The following is a 21,840-nucleotide window of genomic DNA, read 5'->3' on the forward strand; positions in this document are numbered from 1 at the left end:
TTATTTCATAATATCCCATACATTATAATATCTAACGAAATTCTGCTTACTTCCAGACGTCATACAATCTAAACCCCTGAAGATATGAAGCTGAAATTTTCAACATCAATTAAATGCAACAGGTTTAAGTTTGAGATAAAATAAAATTTTATAAAATCAACCCTTAAGGGGGGGGGGGGGGGAATAGGGGGCAGAAAGTTTGTGTGGAAGAAAAATAAAATCAACAAATTTGTACCAAAAAGGGCAAAAACGCATGGAAAAAATATTAAAACATTATATTTAAACTTTTAAAATGCCAAATTCAGTGTTTTTGTAAACATTTTTAATCTTTGACTTTGGACATAATTCCATTTGTATGGAAAGCGTTACTACCGCGCGCTATAAATATTTTTTTTATTACGAAAAAATGTATGAATGCCTACTATAAAGTGATATTTTTCAGAATAAAGAATACATGGGCTACATCGTCCAATTTTTTATTTAGTGCAAATCGCCACACTGTGATTGTAACATCCAATATAGTCACAAATAATTACATAACATTTTCATTTCTTCTACAAAAACCATTTTTTTTTGTATGAGAAGGTATAGTAATTATTTCAAAATAATATACGAAAATTATATATAACTTGCCCTAGTTGCTAAGACTAGGATGGAATATAGCATAGATTAGACCTGGGGAGCCGACCCTTTCACCCCACCCCCCCTTTTTAGGGGGTCTGCATGGTACGATCTCCTGGCTACCGGGCCAGATCAACTTTGTTTGACCTAAGGAACACTCGTGCCAAGCGGCATCGTCTGAGACTAAAATGCATGCACTTCCATATATTTGTCTACTTACTAACCCTACTAGGAAAGCCCGTTCGAAATTTAAACTTATTTGCAATATAATAAGGTTGTATTTTGTAGATCTCTCTCATACTTATTATTCGTTGGGTGGATGACATTCGGAAAATCGCGGGGCACTTTTGGATAAGACTAGCCCAGGACCGGGATAAGTGGCGTACACGAAGAGAGGCCTATGCTCAGCAGTGGGCGACTGAAGGCTAGAATGATGATGATGATGATGATGATTCAGATAAAATTATATATCCCACAAAAATAAGCAAGCAGAATTAAACTTTGTGTCAAAGACATAAGTCATAAATTTCAATGACAAAGTTTTACTAAGGATCTTTCTCGCAAAAACTACTTCCTAATATGAAATGACCAGTGTAAGCATCAGTTAGCTAGCCCTAAGCAACCAAAGATCAGGCAGCAGTTGAAAAACTAATAAAGATAAAGTTAAGCTGATAATTTTCCCGCCGTCTCCATGCTTCTTTAAGTTGGGTATTGACTGGTCAGCTGCCTGTTGGCTATAGTTTTCGCGAAAATTGCCAGGACAGAGGTGAACATTTTTGTATGAAAACTTGCAACGTTAAGTAAATGCATTTTTTATCGAAACTATTGCACTCTAAAATGAAGTCAAAATCAGTCCATCGACTCAATTTTTTGCAAGCTTTCTAACACACGATTCTTACAAGTAAAAAAAATTTCAGCCTACCCCTCTCAACCCCCTAAATTTCCCCCTTAAATAAAAAAAAAGCAGTTTTGAATTATTTACAATATGAGTGGTGGTAATTGCTATAACTGTTCCAAATTTTAGGTATCTACGTCAAACGGTCTCTGAGAAAAACGCATTTAACTGATTTTCAAGACCGAAGTGGTCCTATAAGTGTTCCGTGAACAAAGTTTTGTACGGAACACTAAAAAACCGGGCAAGTGCGAGTCGGACTCGCGCACGAAGGGTTCCGTACCATAATGCAAAAAACGGCAAAAAAAAACGGTCACCCATCCAAGTACTGACCCCGCCCGACGTTGCTTAACTTCGGTCAAAAATCACGTTTGTTGTATGGGAGCCCCACTTAAATCTTTATTTTATTCTCTTTTTAGTATTTGTTGTTATAGCGGCAACAGAAATACATCACAAGACAGTTGAAAGTCAAAAATTTCAACTGTCTAGCTATCACGGTTCGTGAGATACAGCCTGGTGACAGACAGACGGACGGACGGACGGACGGACGGACGGACGGACGGACAGCAGAGTCTTAGTAATAGGGTCCCGTTTTACCCATTGGGTACGGAACCCTAAAAACGAACAATAGCACAGAATAAATAATAGTACTAAGTACAGAAGACTCACTCTCTAACAAAACGCTTCTGTTACGATCAGCACAGATATGGCCGCTAGGTGACGACAGCGCCACGCGCGGCTTATGGCAAACCCCAAAATTGGGGCCGAACGGATGTACTTTTAGCTACCTGTAGCAAAGCGACGAAATCGCGGAGTGAGACACGCTGACAATAGGTACGGCCAAGTACGAAGTACGAAGCGAAAGACAACTAAATGACATCATTAAGATAGCATTTTGATGTCAAAATGTATGTTCAAATGGCCTCCTACTCAGAGCAGGCTACATTTGCAGTATCATTATTGAGATTACTCTTCTGAAATAATATCTAGCCTTATTCACGGTCGCGCAGCGCGGTGTTAAGCTTGGGATTCGTTTTATAAGAATGAGTTGGAAAACTTGGAAATATGACTATAACGAAAAAATATGATATATTATATTCATTTGATCGTATGTCTCAGTAACATATACTGTAAACCTGAAATGGTAATATGATTCAATAGTAAGTTTCAGGTATACAGGTAACATGCATCAAACCGAAATGCAAAAGTTAATTTAACTTTTCAAACCTACATATATGTACATTATCCGGCTTGTCGAGTATCTACAAAAGCGAGCTTTGATATAATTAAATATGATGACTACTGTTATGCACTATAAACGCCTGTACAGTGTACATTATTATACAATGTGGCACATATCTTTACGCTCTCTTGCCCATAAAGAGAATGCACAGAGCGATAAAATGAATGCAGGAAAAGGGAATACAAATTAAATATAACAGGCAAATAACGTACATTCATCTTATACCTAAGTATTGTTCGAATCGGGCCGTTAAACCATGTCTTGTACCTTGTACTTACGTCATAAAATAAGCAAATATGCCTAAACATACCAATTTGTACAATGATCATTTGATCAATAGCTTCGTATATGTAGCGTGTTAAGTAGGTAAATAATAACAGCAGTTACATGACATTTACTGTGATCAGGCATAATCATAATCACATACATACCAATTTTTAAAAGTGGCCTTCTTAAGAGACTTCATATTGCCCGATCCGATATTGGATGTCGGATGGAAGTAAAATTTAAGACATAATTATGTGATTTTCGGTTTTTATTTATTCATTCTCCTGCAGCCGTTTTTCTCATAAGCGCCTTCTGACATCCGATACCGGAAAGGCGCTTCCGATAATTTCAGCCATGTCGGAGCCCCCGTCAGTTGTCGGACCTTGTGTGCGTGACCGCTAAAGCGGGCGGCCCCGTGGCCTGACTACGCGGATGTAAGATATCGGCTGTAGAGCCGATATCGGATCGGACAATGTGAAAAAGCATAAAATTTACTCCTCAACTTCATTTTTTTTGTATACCGTAGATCTATTGGTATTGCATATTTTGGGTACACGGTGTTTTACGTAGTATATTCTGTATTATGATAAATTAGGTTTGGTCAGGCGTGTCTCACTCCGCGATTTCGTCGCTTTGCTACAGGTAGCTAAAAGTACATTCGGAAGTACGTTCGGCCCCAATTTTGGGGTTTGCCATAAGCCGCGCGTGGCGCTGTCGCCACCTAGCGGCCATATCTGTGCTAATCGTAACAGACGCGTTTTGTTAGAGAGTGAGTCTTCTGTACTCAGTACTATTATTTATTCTGTGGTTTGGTTATAATCCATATACTTACTAGAAATGGACAAGGATGACAAGGAACTTAGCATCAAAGAGAATTTAGACTAGAGGAATATTGCCATCTTTTCGAGCGATGGCGCCATACCGGCCATACCTTTAGCCTATACTCTCGAGTAGATGGCGATACTTTTTGACATTTAACAAATTTAACACATATCAGTGAAATAATAAGGATCAAAGTCAAATGTCGTTCTAAAATTGTTAATCATTTGTGTCGAAAGATGGCAGTAAATTTACTGACTACATAATTGACACTTTGACAATATACATCTATTTCAAATTATCTTTGTTAGCATTTAGCATGCAGCCTTTGGTTTATTGGATTCCAAGGTAACTCCATTTTTATATGCGTTTAGATACCTACCATGGACATAAATAGGTAGGTAGGTACCTACATGCTACACGTAAATAACGTAATTTCTTGTTTGTGGCTGTGACTGTAATCAGCTCACGTCGTAATGCGGTTTACTTGCCAATCAGTTCATTAATGTAAATTAATCAGAATTGGCGGCTATAATTCAAATTATTCACAACAGTAGGTTGGTAAATCAGTTAGATATACAGAATATCGATGCAGATTGGATTAGTGCGATGAATTTAGACCGGCTCTGTTCTGGTGCGCTCGACCAGCACGTACCATCCCTATCATCAAGATTGTATTGCCTTGAATGGCGGCAATTTTCACTGTTTGTTACATATTAATTATTGAGTGATTAGATTAGTTTGTGAACCAAGCGGATTAGTCGAAGTTATGTAATTTATATCACGGATCCAATCAAATCATCGACTGGCATTTAGATATGGCATGAAGTATGTCAAAATGTGGAATTTCCCCATGAAACCTCCGTTTAGAATATTTGCCTAATGATCTAGCATACCTTCGTAACCAATAAATCACTATTAGGTACCTTACACTTTTGTTTTCTTATCAACGTAACATTATTGTGTTAAATCTCCTGATTTAAAAAGACTGACCTCTAGTCTGATGAAAACAAGTAAACGACAACCGGAGTGAAAGTTTCCCTTCTTCTCGAAAGGCTGTTAGGCAAGTAAGACCTTACTTCTAACAGTGTTTGAAAAACATTTACATACAATTTAACTTTAACATGAAGTAGGCCGATGATACGTAGTTACCTGCCTATTGCCGATTACAAGTTGGAGCATGGTCTTTAAATACTTAAAAAGAGTTTCGTGTACGTAGTTAGTACATATATCGCTATATTTCACTATAATTTCACCCACATAATAAACTGTTTGTCGCCGAGCGAAGCTATTTTTTATACGCTAATTTATTAATCAGACCAATCAGATTAAGATTATAATGTGGCCTTTTAGTTAGAACGAACTGCCTACTTTTCTTATAAACCAGGCCGCGTAGCCAAGATGCCAATCGCTCACGCTCCGTAGTGATCGAAACGCAACTGTCACTGTCGCACTAATATGGAAGAGTGATAGAGAGACATAAAGCTTTTCGTTGTCGAAGCGACAGCGATTGTAACCTTGGCTAGGCCGGCTGGATAGATCATAAAATGGCCGATACTAGAAATACCTAATTAAGTAGTTACCTACATTAATAGGTACCTAGACAGAACACACGTGTTCACTCGTAAACCTGATAGTAGAACAGGTCGCGTAGCCAACATGCCAATCGCTTACGCTCCGTAGCGATCGAAACGCAACTGTCACTGTCGCACTAATATGGAAGATTGATAGAGAGACACAAAGCGTTTCGTTGTCGAAGCGATAGCGATTGGCACCTTGGCTAGGCTGGCTGGTACCTACCTCCAATCCTATGACACGAATCTTGTGGACTATTAGTCATGACAATCTCATGTTGAAGTGCGTTCTTGTATGGAAGGACTTGAACCTTCAATGGGCTAACCGAGATCAATTAAGCGCTAGTCCACCCTTAGCGGCCATGATTGAAAACGTTGACCCAAATAATTTCATAACTTGTTGGGCAATATCTAAACCGACGTTAATTAAATGTGTTATCATACACACTTTAGAGATGTGAAAATGGGATACTTCACAAGTATGTTGTTAAATGGGCATTTTTTAATACCACATCGGTGACAAACAAGCATACGGCCCGCCTGATGGTAAGCAGTCACCGTAGCCTATGGACGCCTGCAACTGCAGGTTACATTTACTCATAATAACCGAATTTATTCTTTTTTTCAGATTATTTTGGATTCTTCGAGCATCCCCCGACACTCTACCTACAAAATGGTAAGAATAACGATAGTTCCGTGTTGTGTCACACTCGTGTGTCTTTCCACTATTAAGGCCATTATTGTCTCAAAAACATGTACCTAGCAGTCCTTAATTGTAGCCAATATTTCAAAAACTGAACCCATATAGTGTCGTCCAGATTGTCTGTCCATCTGTCCAACCTCTGTAAGCACCGTCATTCGAAATAGTACTTTGTGCAACGTGGGGGGTAAGTGAGATTTTGTAAGCGAGGTCTATAAGTCTCTCAACAAAGTATTTTACTTATAACCTACATGGTTCGTATAAATTAGTGACATAATAAATAAAAGCTATAAACCCCTAGGGAGTTAGGTATAGCTTTATTTTTCACAATCCATAACTCCCGCTGGAACAATACAGGACAAAGGCCTGTCCTGCATGAAATAAGGTCTTTTTCGGGCAAGTGTGATGAAAAACTCTTTGAATTGTTGACTCTGAAAGTTTAAAAACTGCCATTTTAATAAGGTCATAGAGATCATCAATGCTAAGTCTGCACGCCAAGTGGCGGTCCGTGTCGGTGCAACCTTAGCTAGACTCATCGCGGTTATTGATTTGTTGAAAATTGTATGAAAATGAGGGGGGTGATTTGATAATTGGTACTTATTACTTATCTACATTTGATACTGCAAATATATGCCCTTAGAATAATAAAGCCTAGAAGGTGAATAGGTACTCATACATTTCAGTATCGCTCTTTTACCCAATCATTATAATAGCGAAAAAGAGGAAAATAGTATTTTTGGTCGCGGTCGTCGGTTTTATGGAACTAGGCTCCAAGGTAATAATATTATGAAATTTATGAAGGTACTGTTTTAGAGACACCTACATATATCTTATTGGATATTCACATCTGCATCTGTTACCCGATTGTTCCAATAATCTGCTGATAACAAATAACATAACGTCAAATATCTGGAAGACCGAGCTTTGCTCGAAAAACATAAAAACTAAAAAATGCGCGGTTTCCGAGAAATAACCACTAGTAGGTAGATCTCTACCTACTAGTTGTTATTTCGGGGATCTCCCCGAAATATTTGAATATATACAAGAATTGCTCGTTTAAAGGAATACTATTTAAGAATAAGATATGAGGCTTAATGAAGCTAATTCTAAGTCTTTATTAATTGCAAATTGCGCTCATTCAGGTTTTTTTATCCAATGGTATGACGAAATAATGAATCTAATGGCGGCAATCAGCATTATTATCTAAATATTCGTATTGCGTCTCTCCATCAGTACCAAGTGAAAATAAGAGAGACGCAGAACCACAAAAATGTGAAGGGAATATTTATTGCTACTCTAACTTGCAGCATGCTTATAACGCTAAATACCGTTCTGTGTATCGGCCGCCGTATCACAGATTCCCAGTGTCGCGATGAGCTGGCGCCCGCCGCCGGGGTGTATCCGGAGGGATCAGCGGAGCCAATATTTGCCCGCTTCCGACACGCGCCGGGGAGAGCACCTGTTGCATTGCAATTACGATAGGTTTATGTTTTTGTGCTTCTGCTAATTTCTTACTACTGCTGCGCGTTACGTCAGTTCCAATGAGATTTTTTTTACAACGGGCGTAGATACTCGTATCCGTTTTAAAATTATATAATTTACTTACCTACTACTTATTGTTAGTTTCTGCCCGCGACTTCGACTGCGTAGAATGAGGATTTTCCTTAGGACCTTCTCCAGGGCCCCAAATTGGCTTCGTACCAAATTTTTACTGAACTTGTTTTTTTTAAGCGTTTTTCAATAAATAGTCCGTGATGTTCTCGACAAAAAAGTGCGATTTACGGGAAATGATGATGATGGAATTTCCTTTTGCACAGTATCTGCTTTTGACTCACAGACTAGAAAGGGGAGCCAACCGAATTATTGATGCAAAATTCGACTTAAGGGGTGTCCCCTGAAATTTGTAAAAAATAAAGTTTTACTATGTGCTCAAGTTTGGTATCATTTTCGGGTAAATCAAGGATGCTAAATTTATTTCTGATATTTAACTTATACCGTTTCATATAAATAATAAAAAAAATGAAAAATAAAATAAGCCATTTTATTTTTTTCCGAATAAATGCTTTTAAGTTAAAACTTTGCATCAAAAATTCGGTTGGCTTCTCTTCCTAAATCAATCTGTGAGTCAAAAGGAGCAACTTTGCAAAAGGAAATTCCATCACCATAATTTGCCGTATATACATCAGGGACTAAAAAAGACACGCCAAGATTGTTTACCTACCCTTTTTCTAAAAAAAACAGACAGAGTTATTATCGCATTTATAATAGGTACTACCATCTATAATATTAGTTACCGTCTATACCTAATTATCGTATCGTCGTCATCGTGAGCGTGTGCGACAATGTGCGTGCCCGACTTCGCGGAAATGATGTTTTAGAATTTTAATTTTATGTAAGTTTAAATAAATAAATAGTACATTGTACAACAAGGGCATAAAGTGACCCATTATTACCCGAGGCAATTTTTTGGTCTGAGCGTAGCGAAGACCAAAATAGTAGGCGAGGGTCAAAATTTAAATTTATGCCCTTGTTGTACACTCTGCTTTTCACTTCGATTGCGAGGAAAATAAAACACATTTTCACGGCAATTTACACCACGAACTTGTCGTAAAGCGTAAGTAATACATAAGCAATTCCCGCCAACTAACTTTTTATTTTTTATTTTTTTATTTTCAACATGTGATTAGAGTTTCAGACGCTTGGTTTTCTGCCAAGTCAAACATTTCGGAGCATTTTTGAACGATAATCGACTCCTATTTTACGTGATTTACTAAATTTAATGACAGAAAATACGGATTTCTAATAAATTGTAGCAAAAATAAAATAATATAATAAGTTTTGTCATCTACACAATTTTATTGCTCAGTACAATTGTGCAATATGTTTTAACTGTTTGGCTGTTGAGACCGATTACCTTAGTCTTAGAAGAAAATTTTACTTTTATGCTCTAGGTCTAGAGCATAAAATGCGATTTTATGTCGTCTACGCACGACATAAAGGTGCACTTTTTGAGTATGAGAAGTGAAAAAAGTAATAAATGATTTCGAGCAAACTTAATATTGCTCATGTTTAGAAGCAACTTTCACATTTTAAACCATGAAGCAATTTTTTTTAACAAATGTAAGTTTAATTTTAGACCTATGTTCTAGATTTTTTTCTATTGAGCGAAAATCAAAAAGTCAGGATCAGAATCGATAAATTTACTATTTAGAGTAGGCCTCAAAATTGCTAATAAAATGTTCAGCAACCTCATTGTGATCTATAAAAGCACTACGATATTTAAAAAAACTCCGTTCTCTGAACCTACGGCCCCTTAAGGTCAAAGACAAATATATGAAATAGGAAATATCATAGCTAGGTAATGTTCTGTAACTCATGCAGTAATTAAAAACTGCAATGCAAATCACATGTTTTGGTCTTTCTTAAGGAACTCAATTCTATTCCTACATATTACATACATTAATCAATACATATCAATACATACTTACATTACACTAACGCAGGCTATTCGAAATAGACAGGTAACATGGTGAGGAGAATTGCCTCACAGCGTCCCTTATTGTCTACGGCGCACCAGAGCGCCGCGGCGCACAGTTTGGGAATCCCTGTCTTAACGTCTATGTAAACTGCTATTAAGTACCTACATTAAAAAAGCTGTTCTGTAGCGGTTTACGGTAGCTAACTTATTTAATAATATAACCTTTTAAAAATTAATTTTATATTAAACTAAGCAGAAACTGCTGCAAAAAAAAATGTAAAGTGTCAAAACTCACTGCCTAGGGCGAGGCTCGAACTCGTGTCTCTGGATCACTAGCCCATTTCTCTGCCGACTTAGCTACTGAGACCTCATTCAAGGGCAGCGACTATTTCTATGCACCATATCACACCATAACACATCTACCGTAAGAGTATTACAGTTTAAAACTTCAGCTTTTATTCTATGACGTTAAAAGGTAACAGATATCTCGAAGTTTTATTTTGCCAATAACTCGTTTTTGTCAGGAAAAGGTCTAATATTAAATAGGTACCTAAGTTCCTACGTATTGCTAGTTGCTTGTACCTGGTCTATGGAAAGTTTCACAGGTCTCTCCCGAGTTACCGTGTGCAACCGGCCTTTAGTTTTTAAATGTTGCAACAATGAAAAATGGGTATATATACTATATAATCAGTAGGGATACAAAAGAAGCCTTTAAAGTGAATAAAAGTTATTGTAAGCTATCGAGTAGGTCATCCATCACAGCACGGCGGACAGCTTCGCACCTATCGTGATGTTTCGACGTCCCGCCGAAGGTAGCAATAGATGGATCCATCAAATGATTGATGTAGCCCTTTAAAAGTAGATTACCAATTAGAGTAGGTACCCCTCGATACCGCTCCGCCAATTTTATATTCAAAACAGTTTTATATTCCCCGATGACGGAAATGGGAAGGTAGCGTAATTTATATAATTAGGATCAAAAAACAATTCAAGTAAGCATTGAGTTCTAAAAATAGTACAAATGTAATAATAATTAAGGTTTATATGTATAAGCTGAAGTATTCTACTTAATTTAGTCTAATTTATTTAATTGAAATGATACGAGTATCACTATCACAATAATTGAAATTCGCAAAACCATGGAGTGGTATTCCGAGGTATTTCCAAAAAACGAAACTCAAGTTGCTACGGCTTTAAGAATCCATTTATAAATTTAAATGATTGCAACAAAGGTTCTGAAACATTTATGTTCCTGAAACTTTATTTTCTTTATGTTTTCGTGTTGCCGCCATGGCTGGATGAATTACATTTCAATTGAATCTCGCTTCTACTTCATCGTCTTTAGGTAATGCTCATTATTTATAAGTATTGGCTACGGCCGGAACTTTTATTTGCTAATAAAACTCTTGAAAAGAATGTAAAGCTTTTCCACATTTTCATAACCTTTTTTTAATTAATGGTAAATAAATGATTAAATAATATGGGAATGCCTTACGTGGTCCATCAGTTGCAATGACAAATATTCGGGATCTGGGGGCCGATTTTTGAATTTCGATCGCTCGATTTCGTCACTCTAAAACCGGTGGAAAACGGTAAAATGCAAATTTTTGAAATACGAGCGATCGAAATTTGGAATCAAGTGGTATTGACCACTCGATTTCAATTCTATTAGTAGAATTTAAATGCCTAGTAGTGGATTTATTATTTAACGAAATACACGAAATCGAGCGGTCGAAATTCAAAAATCGGCCCCTTGCGCGTGCCCCTACATTGGTTGGTAAAGTACAAAAGTGGTCTTTTTTTAAAGGCTTACTTGCTTATTTAGGTTCTATATGAAGGAACGCCGCCGGTAAAGATGCGCGAAATGAGAAAATCAGGTTCTAAAAAGCATATTGCATTATAAATTTATCAAAATTGAAAAGAGGTAGTGATGAGACCGAGATAGCTTAACAATAAGGGATTTGCCGATTGCTCTACCTTTTACAAATAAATCTGGTTGCTATTTAATGCCTGATGCCGCGCCGACTCTGCTAGTCTCATTTTAATTTTCGTCCAAATATCGAGAAATCCTGCTGCCCGCGGCGGGTGAGGTTGTACCTTCGGATTTTGTATTTGATATTCTTGTTGAAAATGTTGCCCATGTCGCGTGTAACAAGTGTAAATACTATTATAATTTATTCTCCAAACAAATCTTAATAGTTAATAACGAAACGCATTGGTTAAATTTTGAAAGAGGAAGTTATAGACTAAGTATGTAAAGGTAATAATCTCTCTATTATGTCACAGATTATATAATAGTATTTTAATACAGTTTTAAATGGTTCGTCATTTACGTGGCCCACTACCTACTTACTTATCGCGTTATTAAATTTATTATTTAAAAAAATCGGTGGAGGCCGAGTGATACCGACGCCCAACTTTCAACCCTAAGGTCGCGGGTTGAAATTCTGGGTTTTATCAATGAGTTTTTCAGAACTTATGTACGGAACATCTTTTCTTACCAATAGCTTTCTGGAAAAGTAGAATATCGTGAGGAAACCTACATCTGCGAAGAAGTTCAAAGGTGAACTTCACTTCGTCGATCCACGCGCATTCAATTATTTTTTATCATAACTTTTTTTACACGTTAGGTGAGAAGGTAAATAGTTGGCCACATTAATGACGAAATCTTTAAATATGAATATCCCAACCCGAACTGGGCCAACGTAGAGAACTACATATAGCCCAAACCTTCTTGATCATAATTTAAGAATTAAAATTAATCTTATTCTGGTGGACACTTTAGCAAGCTGAATTAATTCACCTCTTGATCTAGTTGTTTGTAAACTAAAGTCATAATTTTGATATGCTGTGAATATTGACTTCAAATACTTAGTAAAGCTACTTACTACATATTTGAAATGTTTAAATCAATATTGACAGCGGTCTAAATATATCTGCATATGGTAATGTGAAAGGTATTTGAACGGAGCTCAGTGTCACACGGGAGTAAAGGATTAATCGAGTGTGAGACATTCCTCCGCATAGAGGACTCGAGGAGGTGTCGTGCCGTAGTTATTGCATGGCTACCGGGAGACGCGCGCGTTCCTGCGCGACTCGACACTCGCCGACAACGACAACAGACGGGCGACACATAAACAACGAAAGTTTGTCGAGTAACATAAAGAGGGTCCTGAGTAAACAGCTCTCTCGTTAGAATCGTTCACTCACCAAAGAAACTATACGAACCCTAATAGCCCTCGGCTTGGGCAAATAGACATTTTACTACGAACGCACTTCCGTCGATTTGTTTTGAGCCCACATCCTAACCGAAACGCCGATTTACTTATTACATGTAGTAAATGTTTGGAAAAGATAATGCTAGCTACGATGTAGCTGTTAGATTTAAATTTAAACCAGAACTGCTTTAAATACTCCTGACCCTAATAGTTAAACTAATTAAAGCCATTTGGAATTCGACGCTCAAAAATATTGAGCGTTAAATATGATTGCATTTTAAATACCTGTATTGAATTTACACACTGTATAGGTCAGAGTATATCCGTCTATGATTTAATGAACACATTCCTACATAAATTAAATTTATGCTAATATCACATAAGTGGATAATAATTTAATAATTTATTTTTACTCATATCACTCAGTTTTCTAAACCTTCCCATCCCTTTCTGATTTTTTTACTAATAACTTTTGTTAACAACTTCGAGGCTAAGTAGGTACTCGTAAATTGCAAATGGATTTTCATAAAAGAGCAGTCTGCGAATTGCCACTAGTAATCCCATAGGCGACGAATATCCGACGCGCGGCGCAAAACCTGTCGTCTTGTCGGCTCTGCCGGGCAAGACTCGCTTGCCCACCTTCTAAATAAATACCTAATATACCTACCTATCGTCTCGTAGGGCCCGATAATGAAAATATCTACAAGAAAATCTAGCTTTGGATCATCTTACTTTCTAAGTTAATGTCAATTAATCCCATGCCCATAAAATGAAAACGGACAGAAACATTAATACATGTAACTGATCTCGACATATGGTAGTCATATTGGGAATCAATTACTCTAATGCCATTTTGATTTCAGTGAACATTCTTAATATCGAGGGTGTTTACTGTTTATTTGTGGGTTCTCACAATATTGCACGATGGCTGATATTTATTTTTTTACGCAATAAGGATACTCTTTGTAGGTTCTGTTAGTAACGCCCGAGACAGTTAAATATTAAAATTCTTTTTCTCAAAAATGGACGGCGAAGTCGACTTTGCCGGTTAAAAAATACCTAAGTCGCGAAGTGCGTAGTTTGTGGTTACTCAAAAATTCACCAGAATCTTATAATTTATAAGACGTTTGGACATATGACATTGTGACATACGAATTTGGGCGCATTCATTTTATAATGTGATTGAGATATTTGAGATACCTACTATACGGAATTTTACGCGGTTAATATGCACTGTTGTGGATTCGCATACTGCTCCAGTGAGTATAAAGTGAGACAGGGCTATGAATGTGTACTAGAGTTAGACCAAGAAAAGTCTGCAGCGATTTTGATAGCCCACGCAATGCACGTGTTATTTATACGCGTCATCATTTCATAGAAGTTTGACGTTTAAAATAACACTTCCACTGCGTGGGCTATCAAAATCGCTGCAGACTTTTCTTGGTATAACTCTATTATACTGCGATGTCTTGCTATCATACCGAAGCGGCGTGAGGCATCCAAAATGAAGATACTACTTACAGCCTGGCAAAAAAGAGTAGAAATTAAAAAGTGGCAGCACTGTAGTTTCGTCCCGTTCTCTTATATAAATTGATTTGAAAGGGACAACAGTACAGTGTTGCCACTTATTTATTTCTACTCTTTTTTGCCAGGCTGTAGCTAAGAATAACATTTTCCTTCAAACACGAAATAAATAGGTTTATCCCTAATAAATATCTAAGAATTTTGTTCGTATTCATTATTAGACAGACACGCCGATCCATACAAACGGACGATAAAAGCAAACACCGCGGTTATACGAAAATTCACCGAGAATGTCGAGCGGGAACACGATCAGAATAAAAGAGATCTTATGAATATTTATAGGATCACCTTATAAAAATGCACACGGCGCTTTGAGGCCGATCCATAGTCATCAAAGTCATAGACGGCAATCGATTTGTTTCCACGTGGCTGAAGAACGGTTGCTGCAAGCGAAGAAAAAGAACCTCAAGATGCAAAGCAAATTTCGCGCGCGCGTATGCCCCCTTTCCCCTCTGGATATTGATATATTGGATAATATTTTTACACAATCTGATGTATGTTATACCTTTGAACGAGCAATTCTTGTATAGTATACATAAATATATATTTATGTAAAAGTATATGTATTTCGAGCTTCTCGGAAACGGCTCTAACGATTTCGATGAAATTTTCTATATGGGGGTTTTTGGGGACGCAAAATCGATCTAGCTAGGTTTTATCTCTGGAAAAAATCGCATTTTGTGTTTGTCAGATATTAGGTAGGTACCTACCTGTAGCTATGCTTGTTCGTTTCGTAGATTGTCTTTAATTTTTTTAATTAATGTCTGAGTTAGGAGTTTTTTGAAGTGAAAACTTCTTTAGCGGCGCTGAGCACTTTTTGAGGTGGGGAAAAAATGATAAACTCGATTCAGCGTAATGCGTAACGCGTAACGTAACGCTGACGTCATGTGTCACGGACAATGTTATTCACCAAAGAACTTTAGTCATAACGTATCTTAATCAGGGCAATTATTTAAAACTGGACTTTTATATTAAGCAATAAAGCTCAATGTTCTAATCTTGTACGGGCTGAAATACGAGGATCTCACAGTTACATTCTAACTTTATATCACTCAAATATAATTCAATAAAGCTACATCTTGATGAAATCGCTAATAAAAGTGAACTCTAGTATTGGTGAATAAAACTCAAAATATCATAACCAAATATATTTAGATGCGAGGTCTGCAAGATAACTTTACAATTTATATTCGAATTTTAAACAATTAATGCTACACATTTAAGCTCACTGGCCAGCAATTTTTGAAAAAGTTTTTCAATAGAAATGAGGATGGGTCAATTATACATAGATAGTGCTGCAGACATTTTGGACTAGTCATTGAGTTTTCACTTCTGTCGGCACTCCCGAAGTGCAACCCGTTGTTTTTTTTTTAAATAAATGGATTCTGTTTTTATTTATTATTCTTATAATGCCTAAACAAAAATTCGAAAATAGTCAAACGAAAGGACAATAGCTATGGTGAATATACAATAAATTATGTGTTATTATTTTTCACATCATCTGTTCGGAAATGGGCTTTTTCTTCCCTGCGAAGAGGGATCATCAAAGTGGCAATTTACTGTTTTAGGCCATTTTATTGCCAATATAAAATATTAACATAATAAAATAAGAAAATAGTCGATTACAATTTTTTTATAATCCATTACGTGCATATTATTTTGAAACATAGTAATTTCCTCGTAGGTGTGAAAAGCAGTATGTGTTACATGATAGATTAAATTATTTCTACCTTAGGCGTTGAATCCCTCACTACGCTCAGGGATCTATTTTATATTATTTACGAAAGGACGACATAGACGTTTTAAGCAAAATGTAAGATTTAATAATTCAACTATTTACCTGTATAACGGAGTTTATTGCTTATCAAGCTGGTAAACATTTGTTCGAACGAATTTCAACGAGATGTTTGTTTCAACAACTGCAATATGAATATTACAATCGTAAATATTAATATAATTCCCTTACTCTAATATAGCGGCAAGGCTTTCATGCGGTCCTATAACTTCGTACCTACTTAGAATTAAACTTAATTTCAGTCCGTGGTTTGGAGTTGTTAACTTTGAACATCACACACGAAACTCGTTACTGTAGATCAACTTTGACATGTGTAGGTACGAAATGAGGTAACTGAAAGCATGTGTCAGGAGCCTATGCAGAGCGGGAAGAGCAACGCTTTGGTTTTGGGTGTTACCTGATGGGGTCCTCCTGAACAGTCAGCTATCCTACGCGCAGAAATGAATCGCGGTTGGGATTCAGAATTAATAATTATATACATACTTACTTTTAGTAGCGGTGTCGCTAAAAGTAAGTACTGTTTAAAGCGTAAATTGGATAGAAAATAACAGATGCTTTAGGATACCTAAATTATTTTCAATCGTACCATCGGTTTACCGGTTCATCTTACTGGTGAATTTTGGTTTCTGTATCCCTTCAACAACTATCTTTTCTATGTTCTAGGGTTGGCATGGCATCACGTAGCCATGTATTGTTGGCGTGTTAATATAGTACATTTCAATGCAAGTGGGGAAAGTATGTTATTATTTACGCGTCCCGAGATGTCTTTTATGAGCCGTAGGCGAATAAAAGACACGGGACAAGTAAATAATAACACCTTCACACGTACATTGAACGACGTTTTTTAATACATTTGCGAAAAAATCACAAGAACACAAATATTGGTAACATGAACATTGCACTTACAGTTACGAATTTTCCCTTGAACTTGAATGATATTGTATATTCAGCACTATAAACTACGTTCAGCGTTGATTTACATTGCCAAAATTAATCACATTAACTCATTTCATAGAAAAACACTCTTACAGTTGCAATTTAAGATAACTAGTAGTTCGCCCCGAAATGAAAATACAAAAATCTCTATATGCATGCCTTTAAGATTTGAGGAGTTCCCTCGATCCCTCATGGATCCCATCATCAGAACTCGAGCTTGACAAAAACTTAACAAACATAACGAAGAGGACAAATCGCCAAACGTGAACTATGCTTCGTTGAAGAGTTCCGTTCTGATCATCATCAGCAGTTCCACTTCATCAAATGTCACTTTTTTGAATGTATATGCTTAATTTGTGGATAAAACACATAAATCACTATATGTATGTCTTTAAGATTTGAGGAGTTCCCTCGATTCCTCATGGATCCCATCATCAGAACTGGGTTTTGACAAAAACGGGACCAATCTGTATGCATATACATACACTCAAAAAAATAATTTTCAAAAGCGGTCCAGTAATGACGGAGATATGGATGGAGTAACAAACATAAAAAAATCACAATCGAATCTCCTCCTTTTGAGATTTGGAAGTCGGTTAATAAATGAGGGCGCCACTTTCTACGTAGCTGTCAAACTTTTGACGTAAAATGCTTACACATGGCAACAATTTATAGTCTGTCAAGCCATTTTCGTCAGTAGAAAAAAGCGGCTAAAAAATGTAGGCGCGAAGGGTTATCGTCCCATAGAAAATTTGAACATCGCGCCTTTTTCTACTGACAAACTTGTTTGACCGACTATAGTATGGAAATTTTAGAGTTCCATTTTATTTAATTTCTACTATTTTATGTCCCACTTTAGGCGGCAATCGATCAAAAATCGCGTGGATATATTACAAGGTCTGTGGAGCCCTTAACTGACACTGTATCTGTGGTAAGCCGAAATATTGCCTGTCAAATGTCAAATACATACCAATATTATGTTTATTTTTATCTTGCTAATTATTTCAAAATGGTAAATTTAAAAACGATATTATAAAAGTGCAAGCCGAGCACTTTCATTTGATACCAAACTCGACCATACTTTCTTGCAAAAAGATGACCAGAATAGCAAGACCCCTCACAAATAGCTTTTTAGTCTTCTAAGCTCTTCTAGCTCAATAACCCCTTGATCGAGCCTGCTCATAATTTAATGACTAAAATATAATGCCCTCAACTATACGTTTACCCAATTTCATTTAAATTAGAACAAATTTACTTAAGTTCTTGAGTATCAAACTATCCTCTGATAGTTCAGCTTAAAAACATCGAAATGCCGGGACGTGCCCCTAGCCAGCCGCGTGTCCCAAGTCTATTTTAAGAACTTCGTTCGCTTCGCTCGCTCGTTCGATTATTTTGATACAACTAATAAATTTCAAGTGAAAATGGCGGGCGCCGGTTTTATTTTTTAATTTTTAATTTTTTTTGTTAACGTCAGCCAACGTGGCAATGATAGTTCCATTCAGCCAAATAATAATATTTTTTTTAGTGAATTATCGTATTTTATAACGTTTTATTTATATAATAAAAAATAAATATTTACTTTACATCGTGTAACAATACTTTTTGTACGTAATAAATGTCTCATTAGACATTTATAATAAAAATATATAAAGTTTTTGAACATCCAAACTCTTTGGTGTGGACGTATCGAGCAAAATCAGCGAAAAAGGCAGTCACCGTTTAGTCGCTATAGCGTTCACATCTCTTGATAAAAAAAAATAATAAATGTCATTATTATCCCAAAGAGTGTGTTTACAACGAATTACCCTTGAAAATCTGAAATCTTTTACAATATAATAAATACACTTATGCAAAGTTGTACCTAAAATGAGATGAACGAGTGTCACCGTTTAGTAAAATTTATATAATAAAATCGATGCTCAAGCTATAAAACCGAGTGATTTCGAAAGCCAGATAACTGGACTACAACGAATCAGGCTTTTCCTATTTTTTCTCTTAAAGGCAACAGAGAAATTCAATCGTAAACGTAAACTTTCGTAAAATTTCCATACATCCGCCATATCTGTCAAATTCTCCTTTTAATCAGATGCCCGCTGGGGCTCATCCGGAGCGGTCGCGTACTTCTACGTCCCAGTTTGACATTTCGGATTGGCATATATATTGACAGAAATTCATGTCCGTATACGAATGATGATACCAGTGAAAAACTGTGTTCAAAATAAATAGGGTAAATAAATAACGTCACACGGAGATATAAAGTCATTAAAATTTCGATTTATTTTTATTCACAAGTCATAATACTTAAAAAATATAACAAATTATTTAATAAAATATATGAATACAACCAAATCAGTGTAATTAGCTTCTTCCTAATTCACTTTAAATGAAAAAGTTTGAAGATTTGTTATTTCTTATTGGAATAAATTTTCATTGTGCTGGTATTCATATTACGTCATTTTAAAAACATATATGACATAATGTCAATATACTAGATAGACAATTTATCAACAAAATTCATCACATTTTAACGTATACAATATAAATTATTAAAATTTTATTTATGAAGAGACGAAGCAATGTTGTTCACATAATTTCAGCAATCATATTCGTAGTTTCAACCAGTTTTGTTGCTATTCTAAGAGCTATCACGTGCTTTGAAAGTTAATTCAATGATACGAATATATCATCAAAAAATTGAAATCAAGACTCGACCTGCAGTCTTAGCGAGTTTAAGTGCCCTACATAATATTAAGTAGGTATATTTAAGATTAACAATCAGTAAACATCATTAATTACGCTCAAATGCTTATGTTTCAGTACAAATTGGGTGAGATATTTCCGACATAAAACTTAAAGGTAAAAGTACAATTTGCTAAGTAAACTGTCAATCTACATTAATTATAATAGATAGACTCTTATCTAGAGGTCAGCTTACTGAAGATTATGAACAACATATAGGTACTTTCTAAATAAAATACAATTTGTTTTTCCATTACTCATGTAGGCCTTATTTTACTATAGACCATTTTAAATTGAAGATGAAATTAATTCATGATAAAAGGTAATAAGGCCCGGTAATATTCTCTGTTATTCTTGAACTTGTACTATGACTAAGAAGGCCCACTGTCAGTGCAAGTAACAAGGCCCGGTTCCGAACCAACATGGTATGTTTTTTTTATAAAACGTGTATTTTTCAAAAGCGCCGGAATATTTTTATGACTATTTTGGTATATGAAGAAACATGAACAAATGAGAAACCTATATTGAATTCAATTGGTAATCATATCCTGATTATTTATTAAACTATTTCATTTAAAATAAAGGTGGGCCTTATATGCCTCACCTGACCTTATTCGTTCACATTTAGATCCTATAGCTATATTTGGTCACTTTAGCCGTCACTATCTATTTGATGCCGATTGTACTAACAATTAAAACTACAGGTCATATGTACTTTTACCTGTACTGAAACTTAAGCATTTGAGCGTAATAAAATTAATGATGTTCACTGATTATTAACATTACGTGTTAAAGAACCATGTCCCGATTTGGGCCATGGTGCGTCCATTAATGAATCGCATACTAACGGATAGGGGTTTACGAGTACATTCACGGAAGAATAGTTTCATTGATAATTGAAGTGGGCATATGATTATAGGCAACCCAATACTGGCGGCTTAGTTGCCGTTTATAAATCTGAAGATTTTTCATGGATACTGTAAAATCTTATAAAATATGTCTCCCATTTCTGTTCATGGAGGTTTTATTAGTTGTGTTAGATACCTTGCATACCCTTATTACCAAATAATGGGCTGATTTGGCCCGGTAGCAACGAGATCGTACCGTGTACCAAAAGAAGGGAAGAGGGGAAATGGTCGGGCTCCCCAGGTCCAATCTATGCTATATTTCTTCATTCTCTTAGCAACTAGCGCAAGTTATGTATCATTTTTGTATAATTTAGGCACTCATATATTTTTAGTGAATAATAATTAGTAGCGCGTGGCGGTGATGATTTCTATTTAAATTGAATTATGGCCAAAGACAAACATTAAAAATGTAAAAAACAAAACTGAATCTGGCATTTGAAAAGTGTGAATACAATGTTTTAATATTTTACAGATAAATTAAAGGCGATAATTTTATAAATAAAATGTGTTTCTGCCACCAGTGCTACCCTATTATAAAGCAGTAGACTTTTTTGCTAACAAAGTATGCCCACCAAATACGCTCATATAAACGATATATTCTATCGAAATAGGCTATGAACTATCTAATGATGATAAAATAATAAATGTTAGATTTATTATTTCATAAACGGTAGTTTTATTATTTTATTACAGTTTATTATCGCAAAATGTAATTTTACTCATTGGGTAACGCACTTTTGATATCAATTTGAAGATTTCTGATATCTGTTATATTTACGGAATTAAAGCCTGGCTACACTTCGATTACACCCTGTATAAGTTACTTCGGGACGCATCATAGACCAGAACCCATACTATCCGGGACACAGTTCTTTAATATTATGTAGGGCTAAAAAGGCCCTCTGTCAGTGCGGGTGACAAGGCCCGGTCCCGGGCCTTATTGAACGTATGAGATGAAATAGTAAATTTAAATATTTTAATTTAGGTAATTATGAGTTCTTTGATTTCTCGATAAGTTTTGAGTAAGCATCACTTACTGACTTACAAAAGTATAAGTGTAGTACAA

General features: G+C 36.0%; 1 protein-coding gene across 1 annotated transcript in view; it reads left to right on the top strand.

The window, feature by feature from the left end:
- LOC134804435 (diuretic hormone 41-like) overlaps nt 1–21,840 on the top strand; it is an 85,856-nt gene that overhangs the window by 43,633 nt on the left and 20,383 nt on the right. Inside the window, exon 2 of the mRNA XM_063777477.1 lies at nt 6,045–6,092. Coding sequence (XP_063633547.1) covers nt 6,090–6,092 — 3 coding nt within the window. The 5' untranslated portion in view covers nt 6,045–6,089. The remainder of the gene's footprint in view (nt 1–6,044; nt 6,093–21,840) is intronic.

The sequence above is a fragment of the Cydia splendana genome, chromosome Z (assembly GCF_910591565.1).
Source record: "Cydia splendana chromosome Z, ilCydSple1.2, whole genome shotgun sequence".
Classification (NCBI taxonomy): domain Eukaryota; kingdom Metazoa; phylum Arthropoda; class Insecta; order Lepidoptera; family Tortricidae; genus Cydia; species Cydia splendana.